The 27,499-nt window shown below is 42.7% G+C and overlaps 1 protein-coding gene across 2 annotated transcripts in view; it reads left to right on the forward strand.

Annotated features, from left to right (window-relative positions):
- The window catches only part of LOC141016439 (ephrin type-B receptor 1-B), a 169,976-nt gene that overhangs the window by 132,294 nt on the left and 10,183 nt on the right, over nt 1-27,499 (forward strand). Inside the window, exons 8-13 of one of the 2 annotated variants that reach the window (XM_073490804.1) lie at nt 632-740; nt 1,988-2,052; nt 6,867-7,055; nt 8,199-8,446; nt 12,254-12,469; nt 25,596-25,745. In XM_073490804.1, the coding sequence (XP_073346905.1) occupies nt 632-740; nt 1,988-2,052; nt 6,867-7,055; nt 8,199-8,446; nt 12,254-12,469; nt 25,596-25,745 (977 nt within the window). The remainder of the gene's footprint in view (nt 1-631; nt 741-1,987; nt 2,053-6,866; nt 7,056-8,198; nt 8,447-12,253; nt 12,470-25,595; nt 25,746-27,499) is intronic. The other variant, XM_073490805.1, reaches the window with a different exon arrangement.

Here is a 27,499-nt window from a genome sequence, read left to right on the forward strand (position 1 = left end):
ACACGGGGGATTGGATTTAGAAGCTGCTGATTTGCCTGCAGCATGCTAAATCGTGCATTGCTTTAACTACAGTGTTTGCTGGCGCCAAAGTCGCGGGGAGACAGGCGCACAAAAAGATAACCATGGATTCTGCTGCGTAGCGTTTTTTTTTTAGGCAGGCATTTTAAGCCGTCTTCTGAACTACCACCAGCCTGCCCCCGACACGTACATAAACACGTTTGGGCTGAATGTGTGATTGGCAGTGGATGGCTTCCTTTTCAACACCTGAGAAACAACATTCCAAGGTGCATTTTCTTGTCCGCTCGTTTCTGACAGGTGCATCAGAGAGAAGGAGAGGTCGCTCTCGCTCTCGCTCTCCTTCGCCATCAGTTTTATGCTTCTCTCTGTCTCTCTCCCGGTTTATCAAACCCAACCTGTCAGTCAGTCTTGCGAAAGCTCGCCGGATTTCATTCAGCACCGCTCGACAGAGAGAGGGATCTATATGTTTTCTTTATCCATCAGTACACACAAGTCTCTATCTCTCCCTTTTACCTCCCAAACACACACGTGCACACCTCCAAATAAACAACACCCACGCTCCTTAAGCTCCACCTAAGCCATTCATAATATCTGTCCGTCTGTCTTCCTCCAGATGACTTCAAGTCTGAGCTCAGGGAGCAGCTTCCTCTGATTGCGGGGTCAGCAGCAGCGGGAGTGGTCTTCATTGTTTCCCTTGTTGCTATCTCCATCGTGTGCAGCAGGTAACCACGTCTTCCTTTTTCCTGTCCTGCATGACAAATACACTTAAAGCAACATTTTGTAACTTTTTTTTTACCTTAAAATAACACGGTCAAATTCATGTTGATGGTACACTATGTAACTTCAGTGAAAGGGTAGGATCACAGCGTTACATACATGTTCACTTCAACATACAAGTTTTCAACACATGACATTGTTATGGCGTAATGAGTTTTGTTTGTAGTCAGCACCTACATTACATCTGACAAACTGTTACCGACCTGGGATATCGCACAAATGCCAATTTCCACATACTGTTACTTACATGTGGCTTCTTTTTAGGCTCCCAACCGTTTCTAAACAAATTAACCATCTTTTGTAATGTAATGGCAGTTTATATCGTAGCTTCCTAAGGACTGTAACCAATATAAGGAGTGGAGAAAATAGCACAAACACCAATTCTATCCAGTAGAGTAGCCCAGCACGCTCACCCATTTGCTAATAACCTTTGAGAGACGGATAGCAACGCTGCAAGAAGATTGATTTTTGTCACAGTGTGATTGATCGCATAGTTCTTTAATCAGAATCTCACAACATATGGCTACTTTGCATGTAATACATTATGTCAAAGTACAACAACAATGATATAACCGGAGAATGTATGTCAAAATTCCCAAGATTCTGAAACTCATCTGTTCCGGTATGTTTTTGAGACGAGCTGTCTGAGAGACAGAGCCACATCCCCAGGTTATACTTCCACTACGTGCGCTCCTTGCATGTACTCTCATGGAGCATTTAGTAGCAATCAACTTGATGGAAAGGAAAGCTGAGATATTTGAAATACAATATTCAGTTCCAACTCCTACTTTGCCCTGTTAACTTACTTAAGTCAAGCCAATTTAATTTTTGCAGCAGTTTGTCACATTGTCACATTCCTATCTCGCTCGGCTTCAGATATATGAAAGTCGAATTTTCTGCAGTGCTGTGTGCAACTTTGAGCAAGTAAAGTGTTCATCAAACGGGCCGGGCTCTTTTGATGCCGAGGCAGAGGAGACAGATGAAAAGCAGAGAGATCCTATCAAGGTCTAATTAAAAATCAGCTCATTTTCATAAACTTCATTTGCCATTGCTAACCCTCTGCAACTGATTCAATTTCAGCCACGTCATTTTCAGGCTATACAGAGAAACATGAACAGTAATAAGGCCTCGTTTACACTTCCTTTCATCCTGCCATCTCTCTCTCTTCTCTCAATATTCATTGCTCCCTCAGGAAAAGGGCATACACCAAGGAGGCGGTGTACAGTGACAAGTTGCAACACTACAGCACAGGAAGAGGTGAGTCCAGCCTGATACTCACAGCTCCTAGCAGTTAGTTTTTAGTTTCTTGTTTCTTTCTACTTTTTTTTGTCTGTTAATTTCCCGGAAATGTCAAAAACTGCTTAGCAGATGGTCGACCAATCTGCTCATGGTTCAAGCTGAACGTATCAGATCAGTCCATAAATGTCTTGCTAAGCAGAACAACAACAACTCCTATCATTGTCTAAAACAGGGGTGCCATAAACCTTTTCCCTTGGAGGGCCAAATCTGAAACTTAATGGAGGGCAACGTGTCAAAAGCAAACACTGATTGTATTGTTTTGTTAAGATGCAAATTGGTACTAGGATCCCAATTTCCCTTAATTAACTGACTTTCTGTGGGACTCTGTCTGCCCCATGCAGATTATGAAAAATAATTAAAAATTAGGGATCCTGCATATTTAAAGATAATTGTGACCAAACAAAAAATAAAATAACATAAATAGCAATTTAGATATATATTTTATTTTCAGCAGAAACATCTGGCAGGGCCAAATCGCACTTTATAGCAGGCAAACTTTGGCCCACGGGCCCCACGCGTGACACCAAGGGCGTTCAACTATTGGCTGACAAACCTCGGTAGAAGCTGGAACCAAGCATCAGAATTCTTACACAGACATAAACAAAACAATCATTTTGGACCAGACAAACACTGTAAAATGATTGTTTCACAGTCATGATAATGTTTGTAAGGAAATTATTTTTAAAAAATGATTTGTCCACATAAAAACTGTTATAAATATGACCTTTAAATAAGAAATTTATAGAAATGCGCTGCTAAGGTAGAGATATGTCTTTTAAGGAGTGTTCTCATATATTTTATTGATATTTGCTACACATCCATTTTCTCCTTTGTCCAGCCCTCTGTCACTGTCATATCATGTACGATATAGGACATATACATAAAGCATGTACTCTTAAATAATGCATTATGGAAAGAGGTAAGGTAAAAGAGAAATAACCTGAGGTAGCAGGCGTTTGTGGATGTAAATGTCATATTCCCTTCTTTACACATTGACACTGACTGACAGTCATCTCTCAGGGTTTTTACGACATGCGTGATTGAGTCGTGTTATGACCGCCCCCTCGGCGCTGACTGATGAGGGGAATGAGCCTGGAGGGACACACATATCCCCTTCCCCACACACATGTGCACAAAAGGGTGTGTGTGAGGTTCGTACCTCAAATGAAAGCCCGACGTACTGCCGACCTAGCAGTCTGAAAAGGGGCTCACCCGAGGGGATAGAGTTTTGTTGAGCCTGACACAGCAAAGCGCTTCAACGCGCTTATTTTGTGTCACAGCCACAGCAGTGGCAGCCGGAGGGCTCATTAAAACCGCTGTGGGCAGAGGAGTCAGTTTTGTCACACAGGCTATCTTTGGGAAAACCAAATGCAATTAACACAAGTGGTGGAAACAAACAAAAGATCAGAGACGCTCGCAGCCCTAATCATCAAATAAGCAATTTGAAGTGGAGAGGAAATAAAACGCTGATAAGGGATCCCATTCATAGGTTCATTCCTTCAACCTTCAAGCCGCCAACACTCATGAAGCAATCCCCCCACCCCACAATTCATTGTTTTCTTGTATTCTCTCAAGATTTGACTGACAGTTTTGTAATTACAGTATTCAACGCGACAATTAAATAGCGCCAGTCAGCCAATTGTTTTGGGTGAGTCTCCGAAAATGTGTTGCGGGCATTCACCCAGCTGCCTACTGTTCCAGCTGTTGCCACACACGTCAGGTGATGTCGCCTCATTTCCAGCCCACCTAATGTGACAGGCGCTAAGAGGGATGCTGCTCATGCTGTAAATGCAGTATTGCAGCTACGTGGTCCGTGGTTATGAAAATCAGACCTCTAACATTACACCAAACACTGGAGGAGCACGCACGTGAACACACATCGGGCCCACAGATTGGTTGTTGCTCAGTGATTTTTGTGTTTGTTTTAATTGCCCACATCACCAGCAACAGCAGCTTTCATGCCAACATACTACAAACACTGACTGCACTGTGTCATTTTGCATTTATCAGTTTTTCTCATTCCCTTTTGCTCTTTCCTACACATCAACAACCTGTCAGCATCAGTTAATTAACAGACATTTCTAAGCGCTGCGTGTTTACTTTATCCCCTAATGCTCCCCTGCATACGACACCCAAACACATCTTAAAATCACTAAAAAATCACGAGTGTTCAAACCCCGATTGTCGCTTTGCGGCTTCAACTGTTGTTTGTGCTTCAGCATCTGGTGCTCACACTGAATGAGGATGAGATTCAAAAGCCCATTGAACAGATCTAGTTGTTGTGAAATGCCAAATATGTTTATACTTGTCTTGCAACTGTCAATTCAGTGAGTTAGCCAAAGCATAAACAGAATTGGTAAGCAGCATCTGTAGATTGTAGAAGGCACCACATGCCTGACAAACCCAAACTCACATCTATACAAATGTGACTGTTGATCTCATACAATTCTTTTAAGATCCGCTTTGTGATTTCCATTCTAATAAGCTGCAGCGTGTGAGTCTGACAAATGATTTTCTGACATCAAAAAATGGATAATTAGTCTGTGTTTAGGAAGTAAACTCAACTCATTATATTCACAGAGACGGAATAGATTAGTGTGCATCGTGGGCCGACATGAAATGGGAATGTATTCACCATAGGCGGACGGTGTCCTGCGATTGTCGATGCTAATTTCTCAAAGAGGATAATCACATAAAACACGCAATCATACAGGAACTGCTAAATCACAAATATTGTCAGGGCGAAAGGAATTAGAAGAAATTATGTTTCTAACGTATGAACGGATTCCTTTAACTTAAAAAGATGAGCGTTGGGGAAGCTACTGTTCCACTTACTGACATTGCCGTTTGTCTTTATGTGTATGTAAATTCTGTGTGGTAGTACCAGTAACTTGATTGCACCAGTGGCCAGTAATAGATTAATGTAAGCATTACTGCCTTGCGGTTGATTTGTGGATACATTAGGGCCATTCAGTAAATGAGCAGGGGCAGACTAATAGCAGGCTAAATGCTGGACATTGGTGAAAATAACATGGTTAAGTGCAGTGCGGTAAACTGTAATTTATAATGCTGGTCAACTAAATACTCCTAAACATTTTAGCCTATGGGTTTTGTTTAGATGTATAATCCACATTCAACAAATTAATGAGTTTATCCATTTTCCCCATTTATATCATATGCGGCAGTATAATTGAAAATGGTATGAAATGATTGTGCTGTGTTGAGTGCCCCGTGAGTCATTGCAGCAGCCATGCATTCCCTCCCGACAGGCTTGTTGTTTCATATGTCTGGTAAAAATAGACCTGACGTTTGGATACATTTGCTACATACACTTAGATGAAGGATCTATGAAATATTAAAGCTGGAATCTATTTTTTATCTGATGGCCATAAAAAGATGAGTCCAGTTAACCAGGGCTGTACCAGAGGGAGAGGGAGAGATAAACTGTTTGCATTTTAAATTATACATGAAAGTGGGCCCTGGACTGTGAATTAGAAAGTAATGGCCGTACATACTGTATGTGTACGTGTATGTGTACGTGCACATGTGTGCTTCAGATTTTGAGGCGATGTGCTCTCATATATTTGTTGTTGTATGTGCTCCCTGCTGAGATTTGGAGTCCCACACAGCTGCGCTGCCGAGTGAGCAGCTTGGCGACACTTGTAAATAGAACGACTTTATGGAATGCAAAGCTGTAAACCCTCTGATGGATTAACTTGAATACAATCTGTATGGAATCTCTAATGAGCAATTACATTCACACAGCCAGGGTTCAAGGCAATTAGTGCGGTAACTAGAATCAGCTTCTAGTCAAGAGCGAGGTGAGGCACCTTGATCCCTCCAAGACCAGACTTTATCCCGCTCCTGTCTCCTGAGACCCCTCCCCATCTTTATGTGGCTTATGCAAATGAGCAGGCACAAATTGACTTGATGGAGATGAGTTTATTCCAATCATGGTTGCCAAGGTTTTGACTAAACAGCTCTGAGGAAGAGGGCTGCCCTTGGGTGTCACTGTAGAAGTGATGATTTGACGTTCGCTTGCTCGCTGTAGTGTCCGTCTTGTGGCGGCGTGTATTGAATTTGTTTACAAGTGTTTGTCGGCATTCCTCCCAGCATGGCCTGCCGACACGGAAAATCTGTCCTCGGTTTTGCAGACATCTACTGTCTTTGAGCTGAGCTCACCTATTGCAGAGCAGCGTAAAGAGTTAGTTGATAGCACGGTGGTTTTATCTCTTTATGAGCTCCTATAGGGAAAGGCTGCAGGGAAATTGGTTCTACCACTATCAAAGAGCAGAGACTGCTAGGGTAAGGGATAAAAGTGTAAAAAAAAAAAAAAATCTGTCTACATTTACTCTTTCTGTATACCATCATCTCTTCCTCTGTCCCTTCATCTTTCTCCCTCTCTGTTTTTTCTACTCTGTTTCCCCCTTCCAAGCACTGAATCATCAAACCACCATTTTGTTGTCTGCTTCACTTGTAACTGCAATCATCCACCTCTACTATTTCATGTGTGCACTATGAGCTAATGTTCATTTACATACAGTAGTGCTCTTTCCGTCTCTGAGGAGGACCGCAGAGCAAATGGAGTTATCGTCATTTAGCACAGTTAAGGGCTTGTAGTGATTGTAAGTAATGCTGTGTCACACTGTGATTTAGGCCACGACTTGAAAGGCAATTGCATTCATCAATCGTTAACACTAGACATTAGCCAAAGAAAAAAAAAAAACAGTTTCTTCTTCTGGAAAGCTCATTTAGCACTTTGGTTGTTCTAGAGCTCTCTTTGCGAGCCGACATGTCTAACTGCCCCTCCCCACTGGGCTGCCCGACCCACTTCTCAGGCTCCCCGGGGATGAAGATCTACATAGATCCCTTCACCTACGAAGACCCCAACGAGGCTGTACGAGAGTTCGCCAAGGAGATTGACGTCTCCACTGTCAAGATTGAGGAGGTCATCGGTGCAGGTATGGAGAATGTGTGACACATGTATGTAAGGTTATATTTTCAAGTATTTCCTTATGTTATACAGTATGTCTATGTTTATGTCTGTGTGCTTGGGTGCAAACAAGTCTAACCTGAATCTGTTCAAGGTCGTAAAGCTCAGCCCCTTTGGCAGCCACATCAGATGTGAATATGTCGAGGCACCCACGTCAAGTGCACTAGCAGCATATAGGCCAGCTACCCTGGGACCTAATGGCATTAGAAATAACTCGAGCCTTGCGGCCTATTCCCTGTGCTTCTCTGCTTTTGTATCCTATTAGTGTTGCTCTCTGACATGTTCTACCTTGCGTCATCCCTTTCCAGTTACATGTATTGTCTGTTTCAGATGCATCTTTTTTTGTGTTGTTAATACAGATGAACAGGTAAGTAGGGGCTGATTGCTTTGAAGAAAATTCTGAGCAACTGGAGGCTAAAAGAGCTTCAGCTTCATATGTCCACATGTGTCCAACATGTCTTTTCCTTGGGGCAGGACACACCTTTTTGTGCAGCTGGCAGGGCATGCTGTTACCATATGTGTTGGTTCATACAGAGGCTAAAATACTAGTAATGAGACTGGGCCTGGAATAGCTCCTTCGGCACGGCCCACTCAGCAAGCTAGGTGTGAGGAAGTGACAGAGATAGGATCGGGGGTAAGGATGCAAGGACACTGTCTAATTAAAGATTTCCATTTTTTGTTGATTTCACTGTGTGGTGTCTCTGCAGGGCACCAAGGTGGTGATAATTAATCAAACAGGTTCCAGATATTTACCAGATAGTGCTTGGCTGTTATTCTTTGATTGGGGAATATGAAGACACTTGGCAGGCTTTTAGGATAGATGACTACTGTGAGTCAAAGAAGCCACACTGTTAGGCATATCGCTAAGGAGCAACACTGGAGCAGTATTGGACAACACTCAGCATGCTTGTTATAGACCAAATCAAGATCTATAATAGCACTTACAGAAATATTTCAGTCTAGGGACATGAGATGCCAATACGCTTGATAAATGAATAGATTTAGATGCCATCACCTCTACTAATCTTTTGTGTGATGGTTGTTTAATCACACAGAAGTAGATTATTTCTTGTTTCTGACTCCTGAGCAACTCTCTCTGTTTCCGCTCAAGGTGAATTCGGCGAGGTGTACAAGGGCCGTTTGAAGCTGCCTGGCAAGAGGGAGATCTACGTAGCCATCAAGACCCTGAAGGCGGGCTACGTGGAGAAGCAAAGGCGGGACTTCCTGTCTGAGGCGTCAATCATGGGCCAGTTCGACCACCCAAACATCATCCGTCTGGAGGGCGTCGTCACAAAGAGCCGTCCGGTCATGATCGTTACCGAGTTCATGGAGAACGGTGCCCTTGACTCATTCCTCAGGGTGAGTACTTTCGCTGAACACATACGTCTATGTCTTACATTTGTTGCGCTGTTAAATGGTTTGATCAAAGGCACATTCAGGAGTTGAATAGAAACGTTATACTATGGAGCTGAGAGGCTAATTGGAAATGAATCGTTAAACATTCCCAGAAAAGGAGTTGAGGCAAAGAATTCCTCCTAATACAAATTAGAATGAGCCTTCTAAACCTATCTAGTGCCAACAGAGAATATGTTTCATGACAATGAACACGATTCCAATCACTCTTAATTTGAAAATTTCCATTAGCTGGCCGTATCGGCCTTTAATTTCTCTATTAATGCCTGGAGCTTATAATGGACTCTTCACTCTTTCTTTTATAGTCAGGATTGAGCGGACATACAGCTTAATCAATATTCAACTCGCTTTTTTCCTCCTTCAATCTCATGGATTGGTGTTCTATTCCACTTTGATCTAGGGTGGGTTTAAAGGGGCTCTTTGAAGCTGGCTTTGCTAACCGCCACATCCGACTTGTGTTTCCATCGATCTCCCTTACCCTCTTATTTGTTACTGTGTTTCGGGGGTTCAAAGCTTGCTCTTCAGAGCATTCACACAGGGTTAGTGGCACCATGCTTGGATGTTTAAGAGATGGATGCCTGCATGCCCGAATGGAACAAAGCTTTAACACCTAAAATGAGCAAGATTGGCTTCAGGAATCTATTTTGCTGATTTAATACGATTATACTTTTCCTCTGGACATTAAGAGGATTAAAAAGGTAGTAAAAGAGCACAGCTCTCTGTCAATATTGCAATAGCGACGTGTAAACAACAAATGATTAAAACAAAGGAAGAGAGGAAATACTGCTTTGAAAAAAAAGGTAGGTCAAACCTAAAATAGATGGGAAAAGCAGGTAGATTAGACTGTTCATGTTCATGCCGTCCTATTGTCACTGTATGTGAATGTACCCTCTGGCTGTACTAATAACGATATACTACAAGGCTTTTCTAATTATGGAGGAGAGTCCCACTGGGCAGACTTGAATGCTAACTGAATTTCTTAAGGCATCAAGGTTCAAGGTTCATTAATTATCTCCAAAACAGGATTGTACATCAAAATGCAGGCTGTGGTTCATTTATGCTGCACATAAACAAAAATAACATTTTTATGGTGAGTGCCGAGGATGAATTTAGGAGTCTCACAGCTTGAGGAAAGAAGCTGCTCCGTGGTTTGATGGTACGGCTGCAGATACTTCTGTATCACTTGCCAGATGGCAGAAGGGTGAACAGGCTGTTACTGTGGTGGGTGTTGTCTTTGATTATGCTTTGGGATAAAGTTGCAATTGGTTCCTCAAAGAAGACAATTTCAGTTTCTGCAGAAGTAAAAGTAGACATCAAAATAACTACTGAGGTAGGATTATGATAATATCTATTGAAAAGCCCTGCCAACAATACTTGAAATTTGCTAGACAGAAGAGACAAGCAGACCTTGTTTGACTGTTGATCACAAAGGGTGAAAACTGTTGATTGGCTAAAACAGTTGATTCTCTCTGATATGCTGTATGTGAAACTATTGCTACCTGTTAACATGAGCAAAAGGTTTAAAAATCAGGGGAATTTTTGCTGACTGAGAAGACTACTTCAGTAGGAAACCACCGGCCTGATCTCAAAGACCGGTCTCTGGTGTTCTGCTCTCTGTAGGTCATTAATTCTGATTCTTAATCCACCTTGTTAGAGTTAGAAGCCTGGACATATTGCAGGAGAATGTCATCTGTTGCGTGGGGACCTGAAAATGCTGAGCCCTTTTTAATGGTAAAATCTATGTAGTTCCATCGCATTGCCACCAGAGAGTGAACTCTCCACCATGACGAGAATGACTGTATTCCTTGACCTGTTCATTTATAGTTCAACCTAGCCTCAGCGTATCATCTTGAGTAGATATTTTAGTGGTTGGCTGATACATGTCTACAATTTCTTTTTGTTTGTTTTTTTACACCATCTATGGATTTTTATTTACCTCTCATCATTAAAATGATGCTGTAAATATGTGACAAACATTTAATTTGCTCGCATTTTTATATTTACAATAAAGAAGAGGGGGAAAAAGGAAGGATGGAAGGAAGGAAAAGAAAAGCAAGGAAAAGTGATAATAGATAAATTGAGGTATTTCTTCTGCCAGCTGGATCAGGGACATCAAACATGCAACTTCATAATCCAGAAAAGGATACCCTGTGTTTTTTTTCAAATCTGGGAACTTCTTCTCATCGGTATCTTCCTTATGAAGCACAGCCTTGGCAGGAGAGAGGCTTGGAAGCAGTGGAACCTCCTGAGCTAACAGATTGGGAATGCTATGTTTAATTGTTGTCATCCAGAGAAGCAAACCTTTTTTTAAAATCTTGGTACTTTTTCTTATTGGTGTCTCCCATGTGAGACAAAGCCTCAGCAGGTGGAGGGGTGGAGACAATGGAACCTACTGATGCAGCCAGGTGGGAGGCTTTAGAGATAGGATCAGGGTAGATGGTCAACCAGAGAAGGAAACCCTATGCATTTCAATCAGAGTATTTCCTCTCACAAGAGTTCCTTCAGCAGGTGGAGGCAGCTGAACCTTCTCAGCAAGAAAGAACACAGAGTAGAGGTGCTCCCGTGGTGGATGTGGTATATTGGCATCCAGAAAGGAGTAACTTGCCATTCTCTCTCTTTCTTTCTAATCGAAATCAAGCATCAAATACAAGGGAGTGCATCAATGTCACAAGTTAAAGCCTTAAAAATAACCAACAACTAAAATCAAAACCACATTGTGTCAAAGTTTGCAAAATGGTGAGGACCCAAATTGCAGACACAGAAGGCAGGTTGCACAACTAAAAGCAGGGAAAAGAAAGCCCATGGAAAAAAAACTAAAGAGAAATACAAAACTGAAGACAAACCAGAAGCCATGGAGAACGGAGAACACTTGAGGAACAAGGAACAGGCACAGGAACACTCAAGGAACAAGCACAGGAACACACAAGGAACAGGCACAGGAACACTCAAGGAACAGGTACAGGAACACACGAGGAACAGGCACAGGAGTACATGAGGAACAGGCACATGAACACTCAAGGAACAGGCACAGGAATTCACAAGGAACAGGAACAGGAACACTCAAGGAACAAGCACAGGAACACACAAGGAACAGGCACAGGAATACACAAGGAACAGGAACAGGAACACTCAAGGAACAGGCACAGGAACACTCAAGGAACAGGCACAGGAACACTCAAGGAACAAGCACAGGAACACACAAGGAACAGGCACAGGAACACTCAAGGAACAGGCACAGGAACACTCAAGGAACAGGCACAGGAACACAAGAAACATAGGATGAAAACAGACAAACCAACGAAGAGTAAAGAAAAAAACACAGACTTAAATAAACAAGGAAGTTGGAAAGAAAAACATGACACCTGAGGATAAACTTTCAACATAAAACAGAAAATAATAACAACGTAGGACCATGGCACATTGACATCCTCTCTATGAATTAAGCTTTATCTGCATCTGTATTATAAACTTCAAGCATTCAGGTCACTAATGTCTGAGCTTTCTCGACCAGACTACGTGTTGTCTGTGTAATATATCAGAAAATAGCACAACATGTAATTTATTTAGACATCTACTGATAGAGAGATTCAAAGGAGGTAATAAAAATTCCAACTGTCAACCCTAGAATTTTTAGTCAACAAATCTTTCAGCACTTTCTGAAATCTTTACCCTCCAGCAATTCTCATTTTTATCAATCAAGGCAAAGATGATAACTCTATAACCCTTTTGCTATGTTTTCTCTCTGTCCTCCAGCAAAATGATGGTCAGTTCACAGTGATCCAGTTGGTGGGGATGATGCGTGGGATCTCAGCTGGGATGAAATATCTCTCTGAAATGAACTACGTCCATCGGGACCTGGCTGCACGAAACATTCTGGTCAACAGCAACTTGGTGTGTAAAGTGTCTGACTTTGGCCTGTCACGCTACCTCCAGGATGACACCTCTGATCCCAGCTACACCAGCTCCCTAGTGAGTACTTGTGAAGTTAATTTTTTATGCTGTTGCAAAGAGTGACATTTTTATTTTTAACCCTATGTGATGTATCTTGTTTGGTCAACTTTTTATCCACATATAAAGCAATCCAAGCATCCTCACACCCTATCAGTCTAATCAGTTTTGCTTCTATCTGACAACGCCTCATTCTCTTTGAAGGCCTTGCAAACGTTTCACCTTTCCAGTGCCTTTCATTTTGTATGAGCTGCCTCCCTCGTCTTCCTCATCCTCCTCCTCTGTCCTCTTCCCTATACTCTGCAAGTCACGGACCGGAGGTCTGTCACATCTTCATTAGTGTGGAGACAAGCCTCCTCTGGGAAGGCTCCTCTCTCGTTGACATGCCCAGAGTGCAGAGAAACCAAAGGGCATTGCGGCCTCTCAAACTGACAGCTTCCACCCCCTCTCTCTCCCCCTCCCTCGCCTCTCTCACTCCTCATTCATTATTACTGGGGCATCATGGGAGGCTTTGGCTCCTCATTAACTCCTCCACACTACAGATCTGTAATTATTAGCAGCCATCGTTAGTTCATCTTTTGCCTCTCCTCTTCCTAATTCAAAACACACTCTTACACCCTCGCAAACACACGCGCAGGTCATTAAGACTCCCGTCATGCCTGAGTTTGTGAGTGTCTGCGTGCATGAGCACATGAGCATTGATGTGCACGGGCATGCATGTGTGTGTTTGTGTGGGTTGGTGTGTGTTTGTGCAGGCTCATGTGCATGTGCCTAGTATCACCTCATTGACTCTGCTTTGAGACTTTGGTGTAAATTAGCTTGTTTACTGCCAATGTATCATGAGTGTCGCTGCTTGCATTTTGTAGAGTGTGAGGTCTTCTGCAAGCAGAACCCGTCAAAAAGAGAATTGCTCTGTACTATTTAACCTAAAGGCAGATTTTTTTATTCTTCACTCACAATATAAATATACTAAGAATATCCACACATTTCTTTTTGCCGTAGCCTTTTATTTTGAAAGCCAGTGAGCCATGTCCTGCATTTTACCTGTCCTCTTCTTGTTTTGGGTCACAAGCTTCCAGTGACCCTGCACCACCTATTCTGCCAGTCTTACCTGGGTGTAGAGTTATTCACTTGTTTCATAAAACCGCCTTGGGGCTCTTCCTGCAAATGATTCATTGTATACACTGTGAATATACAGCATTGTGGTAGCACTGTATATATTTTGAATAAATATGAATATATTATGCTATAAAAGGGGCTATTTTAGGACTAGTTTCAGAGGTGTTTCAACACATGCAGAACTTGAGATCAAAAGCATGCAGTCAAATAGGCCTGTGAGTCAGTGCTGCGCAGGTATGAAAAGAAAGCTCTCAAAATAATTTGTTTTCATCTAAATATAGGCGAAGGAACAAAACAATAATACAAAACACACAATGTACTTTATTTCTATTTTATTCCATCCTGAAGAAGTGCTCTTTGTCAGAATCATTCTTTTATCTTATATGCAAGGATACACATGCACAACATGCATTGTAAGCCCAGGGGAGAGGCTAACAGGAAGCCCAGGTGTGGACAGGAAGTGTCAATCAGGCCAGAGGAGCTATGACCTCACATTGGTGTGGCCGAGAACTAATTGCTCCCCAGGAATAGCTCGCTTTGTATGCTTGACCCTCGTGGCTAAACCTTGCTGAATGGGTCTTATGTAGCAACAAAGAGGAGCAGCACCTCTGTTGTGTGCGCCGCTGAGCTTGCTAATAAAACAGGGTGTAAAAGGTGGGGATTGGATTATAGATTGCGGTCGGCATTTTGATGTTGTTTAATGCAAACAAAGTCTCCTTGAGGGCATTAACTGGAGAGTCAATAGAGCAGGTGAGGTTTGAAGTTTGAACCTGGGGAGCTGTTTTGATGGCAGCACACTTTTTTTGATGGTGTGTTTGCTGCTGATAGAGATTTAATACCGAGCACATCAAAGCTCTGGCTGCGCTTCACTTTCATACTGACTGCTACCTTTTTATCATAAGCATCCAGATGAAATCTTTAGTTCCATAACTATTTTTGTTCCTTCCAAAGCGAGACAGGGGTTTTTATTCACATCCCAGCAGGTACAGAGAGGCTGAGTCCATCAGTATTCCTGTTACATGGAACTAAATGTGACCGGCCAACACATGTTCATTAAGACTTCGCTGATGTTGCCAGACTTGCGTGTCACCTGTCCTCCTGATCCCTCGTCCCCTGTATTCAGGGGAGCATGCAAACAAGCGTGGGGAGAAGTGGAGGTCTGCAGGTCCCACAAAGGGTCCTATACTGTAATTAAGCTATGCTATGGTGTCCTTCACTCCATGACTTCCTCAGCTGTGACCTGACGCTAACCAATCAGCGAGCAAGGCTGGCGTGGCAGACAAGGCCGAGGGAATCAGGGAAATTAAATTGCGCTGACGTGCGGTGATTTACATCGGCATCGACCTCCTCCTCCAGCAAATTAATCACCTCTTTCCCTCTACTGCTTTTCTAATTTTTCCCCGCAATTCTAGGCACACCAATTACAGTGCCTGTGGTGTGATGCTGGATGTATGGTTGGGAGGACATGCTGGTAATTGCGTTAACCCTGGATGTGGGTTCACTCCAGAGCAATGTTGTGGAGGTTTCAGACAGAAGGGGGCTGTCCTCCCTCTCTGTTGGCTGCTCACCAAAGTCGTGATTAATTAGGCTCACAGGACAATGCTGGGACTCTGCTGGTTTTGCTCAGGTGATGTGTGCTAATTACATTCAAATACTGTAAAGGCTGTGTGTTTCACCGCATCGGTGCCGTTTCTTGCGTTTGTATCAATTTATTTGTATGATTACATACACGGTTGCGTGGTTTAAGAAGTAATTAGGCACATGTGCACAAGTCCAGGTGAGATGTCAGTGACTCCGCTTACCTGACAGAGAGGAGGATTGATTTTTGTACACCCAGGGAACCCGGAAGATTTTCAAATTAGTCTTCATTCACCACTCCACCCATCTGAGCATCCATCCATCCACGCAGCCATTCTTTTTTCTTCTGCTGTCCACTCCTTTTTTTATCTCAAGGCTTTTCCCAGAGCAACGCAAAGGTGCATCAGAACAGCGGTGTAGGGGTGGTGAGGAATGATGATGTTTTCAGCGGCGATGTGTCATGTGATGTTTTACTGTGTTTTGTCTTCACGGGTGAGTAAAAGTCAGAGACCTCGCCCATGGTCACTGGGGTTTTAATGCACAGTTTCTAGCTAAAATAAGAGAACAAGTGGTTGATCGGGCGTGGATATGTTTCCAAAATCTGGCGTGTCAAGTCTATAACAGCTTAGACAAGGGGTGTTACCCTTTCCATCGAGGGTTCATGCCCACGGGGGCCATTGTTAGGAGGGCAGGTATGGTTCAGAAATTTCTGCTTGTGGCAAAGCTGATGATGTGGAAAGGCTGTCATTGCCTCGCATGTCATGCGATGTGTACTGTATACCGTGACTGAGCGGGCATGCACTTTTGTACGTGGTTAGATGCGTGTGTTTGTGCAGTGTTTCTGGGTATACACATATATGTCCCCCAGGTGCTTTCCTCTGTGTGTATGTTTGTCTATGTGTGTGTGTGTTTGTCTGTGTCATTGAGGCTGAGAGGGGTTGAAAGGCGAGGTCACACAGAGCCGGTAACAAAGCTCATCCGTCAAATCCCTGTGACCTGAGTGACATTCTCTCAGCTCCGCTCCAGTGCTCACACTATGTGGACCTCGCTGCTGTTTCTGTCATTTGTCTGTTTTCTATTTGCATCCTTTCCCCCCTCTCTCTGGCTTCAGGCCCATGCACTTTTTTTGGCTTGTCTATTCAACTTGTGGTGAAATATTTATGCTCTGCCGAAAGTTAAAGGGACAGAGTCTCTGAGTAAACAAGAAGTGAAATGGGAACGTGTCCATATGGAGCAGGCCAAAAGCAAGCGAGAGGGCTGACTTGTAGATTCCTTTTCTGAAGCATCACAGTTGTATGCATGAAGTAAAATACAGTATTAACCAGACATTAAAGGTGCACCACGTAAGAATTGTCCACCTTGAATTCAAACTCCCGACATAGAGGGGCAACATGTCACCTATCTTGTAGCCCAATTAGCCTTGCAGCTAGCCACACTACCAGCGGAGTGTTGGTGTTTACACCACTAGCACAGGAGCTTTGGCCCAATGGGAGAAAAAGGTTGTCAGGCCTGGGGCTAGTGAGTTAGCATGTTGGCTTCAGCAGATATCTCTTCGACACATATACATATACGTCTTTGACATCAGGTAATAATTGTTATTTCTTTACACTCTGTTGATAATAGAATTCGTACATATTGCACCTTTGAACCTGTAACGTTACTGTGTATAAACCACGGTTACTACGATGACAAATTCATCTCAGACCACACCCAAAAATCTACATTTTAGGCAATCTGAATCTGCACAAAGTCACAAAAGGCACAGACTGAAAATTAACAGAATGGGTTATTTGTTGATATTTCGTAAGGAGGAGATACATTTGACTAAATGTGGGTTAAAAAGCGTTGAAACAATACAACAGTTGTTTCCACCAAGCTGCTAACAGTGCTTGCATTTTAAAAAAGACCAACTGTAAATACGGATCGCACATTCGCTGTCTAGTTCACACTACACCACATGGCAATTTCCCACTACAGTATTGTCAATAACGGACATGTGCTTCACTCTTTGTAATACTGAAACATTTTAAAAGAAAGAGCTCTTTCTCTTTATTCCTTGGCATAGGTAACGGGAAGATGTGATGCACTTATTCTCTGTGATGATACACAGCAGTCAGTCACAAGCTGAGGTTTGATGGAGGCTAGTTTTGATGTTCAAAAGCAACCTGTGTATGCACATATATCACTGAAGGCACAAAATATTCCAAACATTCTGCTCTTGTGTTTTGTAGTTGGAAAAAACACAAATTCAGATTTGTGTTTTTTCTCCAACTCTCGACGGTTATACAGTACAGCCGTTTGCAGCTGTAACTTGATATCGTGGAAGAAGTCTAGGGCTGATATATTCTAATGCATGGGCTGACAATTGGATCTGGATCACATCATGTCGTGGTAGGAACCTCAGAACCCGTTTCCTCTTTATTCCCCAGTGTAGTGTTGGCATTTCTCACAATACCCCAGCCTTTCCAACTCCCTTTTTTTAGCTTAGGACAGCATGTACACCTGCAGGGTACTTACTTTCAGAGACTGTAGAGAGGTTCACACACTCCTGCACAGTTCCTTCCACTTCACCCCCCCCCACCCACCCCCAAGTGTGAGTCACCACTGCACTGACCAAACATGATCCCCATCTGGCTTCCCACCTGGGTGTCCTGCTGCGCTTCTGCGGATTGAACCCCAGTCACGCTCACTCGTAATTGCAGTGAAATCCTAAACATCCTACCCGTCCCCTGGTTTATTTTTTATCTCCTGGTTTTGTATTTGAAACTAATTAAGATGTTTCCAGGCTAATTTTATTCAGATTGTAGAGTTTAATTTGCTCAGTCTCGGGGTAAATGTAGCAGCAGAAAATATCCAGGAATGGAAATGAACATGAATATGGAAGAGGTATAGGTTCTGAAAACAAGAAAGGAGGTAACTTAATCCATACCTGGTCCCTGCATCAAAGAGGAAGCAACCATCCAGAGCACTCCACCTTGATTTATACCTTCTGTCAAGTTTGCCAGAGTCAGTGTAAGGTGGGCATTGATTCGCCATCTGTGGCTGTTGGACTGCATTTGCATCTGAGCAGGATTCACAATGAAGCGGTTTGTGTACAGCTAAATCAGTGAAAGAGGGTACCGTCTCTGTTGTGAGGCTGCGTCCCAATAAAACACAATACCGCAGACTGCAGTGTCACAAAAAGGACATTTAATTTCTTGGTTAACCAGAGCAGGAACTTCCAGATAAGAAACTTCTGCTTTTTAAAATCGTCAAAATAAAAGCGCTGACGTGAGCATTGTTTTTTCTCATTAAAGGGGGGCCTTCATAACTGCACTCCCAGTAGCTTTAACAACATGAGGAACAATACCAGACTCAGCATTAAAGGAAATATCAGACCTATTTAGGTTTGGCTCCAGTTTGATACGACTTCCTGTCGATGTAATTGCCTCCTTTCCGCATCCCCCTGAAAGAATCATGAGCCAAGGTCGCTATCTAAAATTAACATGAAATAGTACAAGTACGATGAGATACTACTTGCTTTGTTTAATTTGTTGAGGTGTCTCGGTGATGTTTCCCAGAGGGAGTTGTGTAAGGGAACACGGTTAGGTATGCTGCTGGGGAAGGCGGATAATTACTGGGGTAAATAATAAAAAAGACATAGAGAATGCTTTACACTTACGAAACACAGTGAAGAATCATAAGTAAAATCATCATAGCTGGGTCTGGCTGTTTATTATCCAAATTAAAGAAAGAAAGATACAAAAATATTGCCTGTCATACAAAAACAAATCCACACGGCGAAGTGTGGCATTGTGGGCCACCGGCTGTGAAGACATAAAGAGCCTTTAACTACGTGTAAGCTGGAGAAAGTTTAACGACCTAAAAAGTCTGAAGGAGCCGCACCAGATTGATTCAAATAATCCACTGAATGGCGTAACAAGGCCCGTGTGATTACTGTGATGCCTGTGTGTATTTTAAGCATCAAGATGGCAATAAAGTCATTCAGTCAGCAATGCCAACAAGCTGTTAAACGTTAATGTTTGCCCAAAGCTATAGATATAACAGTAAAATATGTGTGGTGTGCTGGTTGTCTAATTGATTCGGTGGAAACAGAATTGCCTCTGCACGATTATGTTTCTCACCCGTCACTGACAACAATGGAGCTGTTGTGTCCTGCACTAAATCTTCTTCATCAAGCCAAACTGGTTTTGTATTTGTGTCTGAAATGCGTGATCCATACAAATGCGGTACTTAATCACTACAAAATAAATGCTGTATTTTTTATGGTGAAATGTGGCAAATGGAGCGCTGTATTCACTGTCATCGAGGTCAGTAAATCGCCATTCTCTCAAGGGTCTCACTAAAAAACATGTTATTTACCCAGATGGGAATGGTTTTACAGGATGCGACAGTGCACATTTTGGCAAGCCCTTTCTTACCATCTCAGCCCGTGCTTTTGAGTGCACGTTGCTTTTCAGTAATGTGCAATGAAAGTGATAGTCTGCTTTGTGGTTGAATGAGAAATGTTCTGCCGGAAAGCCTTTAGGAAGTCAGGGGATACTGTATAAAGAAAGACTTTGCAGAGGAAATCTTCCTGGATAAATGGATCTTGCACACGGCTGTTATGTGGGCGTCTAGTGTTTGTGTCCTGCATGCGGTCAAAGGTTTTTACCTTTATCCTCTGCACAAAAAACATGGGCGTCCATTTGCCGCATTTCACCATAAAAAATACAAAATATTTAAGTGTGAACAAGGTATTTTTTTATTCAGTTTTCAGTTGCAGTTCAGTTAGGTTCAGGCAACATAACTACTTGGTGAGGTTTAGGAAAAGATCATGGTTTGGATTAAAATAATAAGTCTACCTTTACGTTTGGTTTGACATGGGAAATGGACAGTGATGATCACAAAAGAAAAAAGTCATCTCCGCTTGAAGTTACAAGTGACAAGACACCCGATGCGAGCCGACGAGAACGGGCATCAGGCACACATTCGCCCCGAGGCAAAATACCACACTTTAAAGAGTCCCATTCTCTCAAGTGTAATTGGGGGGGGGGACATCCACCTCTGAATTATAAATCAAAGATGTTTATTCATTTATTACCTTTTTATTAACCAAGAAGAAATTCTTATATATATGATGAATATGCCTAAGAGTAGCAGTAATATTCCATACTTGGAAAAGTCACCGTTCTGTGACAAATGACTGTTTGCTAAGCCCAGCCGCCTTTGTCACTGTTGCTTTGCCTGCCAGTCTTTCCATTCTCGAGTAGCACATATTGTGTGGTAAACAGTGACAGATTTACGACTACAAATACTTACAGTAGCCTAGTCATTTTTTAAACAATTCACCCTCGGATTCAGACAGAGACAGACAAATGCAGACGGCTCATTTCTAGATGTCGACCATCGATTTTGCTGGAACTACATCCGTCGCTAGCAGAATTTATCGGTTGATGCTAGCGAGCTAATTAAACTAAAGTGACCTCTGATTGATGTAAAGATTAAGCAATAATTAAAGTTAACAATGAAGAGTATTGAAACAGTAAGTACTGTCTCCTCTAGCTTTTTTACCTTATGGATTATTAGATTATTGGGCTGCAGTTGGTTCTGAGTTCTGAGCACTCTGTAAAAACTAAGAGATGAATGAAACATATCACTAAAATAATACAATATCAGTTTCTTTTTGAAGTATTGTGCTGTAATTTATGCTGAAACCTGACTGATTTTTCAGTTCCTGGCAGCAATTATTTTTGAAACATGATCAAAATGCAGCAGTCTGAACGTTCCCGGCAACATTAAGGATAGGTATTTTTTATCTTGATCACATGTCAAAGTAATTATGGCGGGCTATTCTGGGTGTACAGGGTATTTTTCATTCCTCTGTGTTATCTTCCCACGCAGTATAGAGAAATATTTAGAATTCATTTGTTAATCAAACCTAGAAAAAAAAATCTTAAATGGTTCCCAGCCTAATGTGAGACTGTTTGGGATCGTTGGAACACAAAATAAAACTTTGACGAATGCTTTCCTCGAGTTTTTCATGACTGCATTGTATAAACGGCGAAAGACCTGCGTCTTTCTCTCCACCAGACATTCCCATGGGTGTCTGAGAAACCAACATCTCTGTCACCGACCCCTCCCTCCCTCCCGTCCTTTATCTTTTCCTTTTCCTTGTTCTATTTTTTTTCCCATCCCTCCATGTCACTCTTCCTCTCTCTCTCCGTCACTCTCACTCTCTCTCTCATTCTGTTTGGGCAGGCATCCAGGGCAGATCGTTGCTCTCAAGATTTCATTAAAAGGATGTTGATGGAGCACTCTTCCCAGCCTAAGTAAATGTGCTCAAGTCCATTTGAGTGTGCATTGTTTGGAAATGGATTACTGAAGTTGGAGGAGTAAAGGAATGAAGAAGATGGAAGGGGGGGGATCTACATATTTGTCTTCCAGATGAAGGAGAAAGTTTATTTGGAATCTCTTAATAGCTTCTGTCGAGTAAAAACAAGACCAAACCCTGGACTCTTCTTTTTTTCAATTACAGTTAGTTTATCTGGGACATTGCTGCATGTTATTGCACTCTGACAGCTATATTTGCTCCACATATTACTTTATTCTGCAGCAGCATGTCAGTGACAGTCCACATGAAGATATCTGGCACATTGGTGGCGCATAACTCAAGCCACTGCAAAGACATGACAGGTGTTTCATATCTTCACTATGTGTATCAGTGTCTACACACACACATACACATATTACTGGGTCAAGAGACCATAACAGACACCAGTAAGAACACACATTACATGGCCACCACATGTTTATCCCTCATCTTTCAGACCTGGCTGTCACAGGAACACACTTGTCTCACCGTGATACCCTGACAGTCCCAGCACATCTCTGTTGTAATTGTACTCCAGACCAATTGTTAGCTGTCACAACTGGTCACAGCCTGTCACAGCCTGTCATAACCAGGTGTAACCAGTCACGTCCTGTAATCTCGTTCTGGTGGGAAAAGGGTGGCAGTGTACTCCAGTGTCTGCCGAAGGTGTTCTGGTCGGGAATTCTGCGCACAAAGATGGCTGGATGTCAGTGGTGGGGAGTAACACTTAATATTTGATATTATAATACATTTTTTACATTTGCCTTTCTATGGCTTAATTGGGTAGGACGTGCGAAGAGTGACAGAAAACAGGGAGAGAGAGAGAAAGGGGATGATATGCAGCAAAGGACGATGGGTTTGAGCAGAATCCTGCAGCACACGTTCAACCCACTGAGCCACTGTGGTGCCCAAACTACTCACCATTGATTGGTTGATTTTACTAATATATATGTAGATTCAGTAGGAAATTTTATAAAGCTTTTTCACCTAACAAAACATTTTTTAAAGAAAGTAATCAAAAAGTAATCAAGTTAAATCACTTTGATAAAGTAACTAAAGGTCCAGCGTGTTGGACTGTAACAATATTGGACTAAGTCAGCCTCACTTCAGGGTATTTGCCCCAAACAGAAAGAATACCTGACTGTATTTTAGCCGCAAAATAGTCAAAAACAAGCAGTTAGGGTGTGTGTCAGTGTTTGTGTTCAGTTTTGTCTCTGACCAGAGTCAGCACTCACCAGATACTCCATAACTTCTTATCTTGCAGTCTCTTCTTTTCCCCATATGGTCTCTATACGTTCATGAAAGTCGCCCGTCATGGGCCACTGTAATAAACATGGAGGTGCAACATGGCGGACTCCGTGGAAGAGGACCTGCTCCCCCTGTAGATATAACAGGTTGATTCTACGCTAATGAAAACACAACTTAGTTTCAGTTAATTAACATTTTATTATGAATCATCATATTCCATGTCTGCCTATAAATCTTACACACTATACCTTTAAAGTAGTAACACTACTTATTACATTTTAATAAGGTAACTAGTCATTTAAAACCTATTTCAAAAGTAACCTTTTCCAACACTGTTGTCCACGTGCATGATGCGTGACCTCAAACATAGAAAAAGAAATCACATACTGTTACTGTCACGGAGTGTTGGAAAAGGAGAAAAGTTTCTGACAGCATATTGTAAGGTATCTCCTTGTTTATTTCAGGTTTTCACACCCTCATGACCGCTTGGTTTTTCTTCATAGTGCCAACATTTATCAACCAGAAAATAGGCCCTTCCAATATCTCTGCAAAATCAGGCACCGTAGCTTATGTCACCCGCTTCATTTATTATCGGGGAAGTTTTTTGCGAAGTATCACTTGATATCATTACAGATTACTCCTCTCAAGGCCCGGAAGTTCTGAAGCCGCAGTCACTGTGCTCAGAGCCTGGCTCATCTACACAAATTCTGAGTTAAACGTCCGGGATAATAGCGGAGTGTGTGAATTCAGTGTCAAGGGCGATACTTCACTTCAAGGCAAACAGAAAAACAGCTTGTTCCTTTTTCACTAGCCAGCACAATGTAGCATATCCAGAGAGTCCTCCCCATGCTCCAAGGCTTCACAAAGCACTCATGCTTTTGTGTTGACATTAGGTCCGTCTTAATTCCCATCATAACTTCCACTACCCCCAACACATCCCCCAGTAGTATTAACACTCTTTTTACTGAAAAAAAAATCTGATGCTTTTTATTATGTTTTTGCCTTCTTCTGTGTATGCATGAGCTGTTCAGCACTTCATGTTATTAAAGCGGGATTTTGGCAGAGCTATCACTGGCCCACAGCAGTAATTACTAAGGGTTTGCATAGCTGCCTCTGACTCACCCGCCTTGGAAATGTTATTACTAAAGTCTGTCTCATTGGAGGCGCAGAGGGAGCTTCTTGTGAAGCCCGTGTCTTTGCTCAGGCCATTCCAGCGACACTCGGCTCATATCCCAACAGGGTCCCAGGGCATGAGACCAGATGTACAGAGCGAGGGAGGGAGTGAGTAAGCGGGTAATGATAAAGAGAGGCGGTAATAGATGGCGTTGTGCTTGGAGCAGCTATTTTCTTCCTGTTATTCTGAGTTTATTTCTCCGTTTTTCAACTTATGTATGTTCGTCCGAACAAAATAATTGACTTGAAGCATCACCCCAGACAGTGACGGATGAGGAAGAAGAGGATTGGCCTTTTTGCTTTTTCCTGGCGAAGTTATTTGGCTTGTATCTGCGTAGCTTCATTTGCCTTCAGACAAAGGAAAGGGCAGGAGGAAGTGTCCTGGGGTCTAGGTTTAGATGAAACGATTCAGATATGAACTAGTCAGAGATATGAGAGAAGCATTGAAGTCGCGGGGGCTTAGATAGCCTTTATTCGTCTATTGATCTCTTCCTCTTCCTACTTCTTTCTTGTTCTCTCATTTTCTCTGTCCGTCACACTCTCACACAACCACACACTGCACCACCGCCTAATTCCTTCGGCTCTTCATGTCTGGCTGGTGTGCTTCAGTGAGAGCTGAGCCTCTGCATCAGATGTTAAAAATCTCCTTTCAGGGTCAGCAACCACTTAGAGGTCAAACCCTAAAGAGGTGCTCATTAATGAACTCAGTCTCTCCACCTCTGCAATGCCACACAGCGCTGACCTGTAACACCTACATTAGTTTGAACCGATGCACACATTACAGGAGAATTCATAACCTGTTTATGATGATTCTTGTCCAGCATTTTCAAACTTCAGCCCTGCAGCATTAAAACTCCCCAGAAGAACCATTTTCTGTATCATTACTTATCACTCATCTCTCTCTCTCTCTCTCTCTGGCTCTTCCATCTTTCCCTCCTCCTCCTCCTCTCTCTGACTCCTCTCTCCCTCTTGCTCTCAGAAAGCGAGCAGGGAAACAGGGTGGTCTGTGTAGGTTGCTCCAGGTTTGGGTTTGTTTCCAGCGGCAGCTTATCTGCAAACGCTCAGGTTCAGCTAATTGGCATTATTAAACCGGTGGCGAGCTCCACTCAGATATAAGGGGAGGTGTTGTGGAAGCGGGGCACAAACAGGGATTTATGTGCGTCTGTCTGTTTGTGTGCGTGGGTGTGCACGCCAAATCATCTATGCCTGTGCCTGTGCATGTGTTCCAAGCTGTGTCTGTCTGTATGTGTGTGTGTATGCGAGGGTGTGTGTGTGGAATCTTAAACAAGCAGCTGTCAATTTCAGTCAACAGGGCGCGTGGCATGCCTGAGGCCCAGGTAGCCCAATTACAGGCAGACACGCTCGGCGTACGAGCAGAAGCCCGGGCCTATCTTCCTTTATCCAAACAGGGCTGTGGGAGAGGAGACGCTAAATGTGATGTCGGTCGATGTGTGAAGGGCGAACACTGTTGGGAGCCACTGCTGAGACAGTGTCAGAATCATGTGTATGTTTTGGCTGCTGGAGGATTGATGTGGCGGGCGGATGAGGAGGGGATGAGGAGTTAGAGGGACAGTTGTGGCAAGCGCGGTGGCGTTGGTGTTGCAACTGGAATAAAATCTAGCAAACCATGTTTTGGAGCTCAGATGTCTCACGCTGTGCCCCTTCTCCTTCCCTCAGGGTGGGAAGATCCCAGTGAGGTGGACAGCACCAGAGGCCATCGCTTACAGGAAGTTCACCTCGGCGAGTGATGTGTGGAGCTACGGCATCGTCATGTGGGAAGTGATGTCATTCGGAGAGAGGCCTTACTGGGACATGTCCAACCAGGATGTAAGTATTTCTATAAACATCAAAAGACCTGTGAAATTATATCATTACTATGTGATTGTTATGTATTTCCTTTTGAAACAGGATGTTGACATGAGACATTGAGCCATTAATGGACTTCCCTATATGGAGAGAAGAGAAGTTTTAGACTGTTAACACTAAAAGAAGTATTGGTTCTATAGTTTTACATAGATGTGTCTGTTAATGGACAGATATCTTGTAGAGGGCTCAATTATGGACATTTTCACAACAAAAATGTTGAATAAACATGTTTTTAATTAACTTTCTAGCATTGTATTTCACAAACTACTTAACGATGGCCTGCTCAGACAGCGCTGAGACTGTCGGAGCAAAAGACAGCCCACTTTTCCCATCACGCATTGTCCTTAGTAGCTTGTTAGCTTTGCTGTGTTATGTTACTTTTTGTTAGTGGTTGTTATCTGTATGTTCAGAAATCCCTGGTTTATATTTGTAATTGCCATTTTTTGTGCCGGCTCAAAGTTTCTACAGTTATTGAGGTGCAGGCAGAAAGGTTCAAATTGTCAAAAAATGTGTTTCTTTTTAATTACATCCGCGACTGAAGATGCACTTTCTCCCAGGAAGCAGTGGTTTTCGGCGGCAGGAGTTCAAGTGCCCCCTTCATGGGAACTTTAAGAAGGATCTTAAAAAGGAACATTTACGTTGAGTGTTAACACTTTTCTCAACTTCTCTGCGGTAAAAAAACAAGTTTGAATCTGAGTAAACTGCCTCATTAACACGACGGCTATTTCCGTACAGATGTGCTTATACTGTCTTTTCACCCTGTAGATACACAATCAAGGATAACTCATAAGAGCTGGAAGCTGTAATAAATCACATTTTTTATCAGTTCCCATCTCATAGCACCATCACTGAAGATGTCCTTGACTCTGACTTTGAAAGCAGACTTATTATGGAAACAGTCTCACACTATCCCCTTTCCTTCCTGGCCTGCTTTTGATAGCAATGAATGATTGCTGAGAGCTCTGCTTTGTTCCCCATGTCCGTTTGGATAAGGTCCACGCACGCATAAACACACAAGCACCAACACAAACACACACAGCCATTGGATATAGTCCCACACTATGAGGTCTCTCTCCCTAAGCTCCTTTAGTGAGACAACTAGCCAACGATCAGGCCTCTATGGACCCCGCTCCACAAGGACCGTCCAACCCAGCAGATGTTGCCTCAGTGGGCCAGCAGCAAACACTGCCTGGTGGGACTAATGCAGAGAAGAGGACTGGCACCGCTCAGCATGTCCGGCTGCTCGGTCCTCACACAGATACACACTTAAAACACACACACACACACACAACCACTTCTCCATATGCACCATTTGTCAAGATTTTGCTGAGTTGCACTCGACTCCGAGGTGGAGTTGGCAACCAACAGAGCAGCCTGTAATTTTTAATGATAGTATCTTTTACACTTGATTTCACACCAGACCTTTATCTCGCAACTATGCATTTTTAGGAAAAGATTACATCTACAGACAGTATTGATATATGGTTATGGGTGAGAGCTTTAGGTCCATCAAGGTGCAATGCAGCAATCTGGGTAATCTTTAGTCTTTGTACTCTCTACGAAGTTCATAGCTGCAGATTCAGAATTTTTAACTTTTATTTATAATACACTTATCTGACTTTGTTGTTTGCATATTTATACATACAAAATAGTTTGAAGCTTCATTCGTAACGTTGAAATTTTTTCCCCCCATGTCTTTTCATTCTGTTAAACCT

The sequence above is a fragment of the Pagrus major genome, chromosome 21 (assembly GCF_040436345.1).
Source record: "Pagrus major chromosome 21, Pma_NU_1.0".
NCBI classification, from domain to species: domain Eukaryota; kingdom Metazoa; phylum Chordata; class Actinopteri; order Spariformes; family Sparidae; genus Pagrus; species Pagrus major.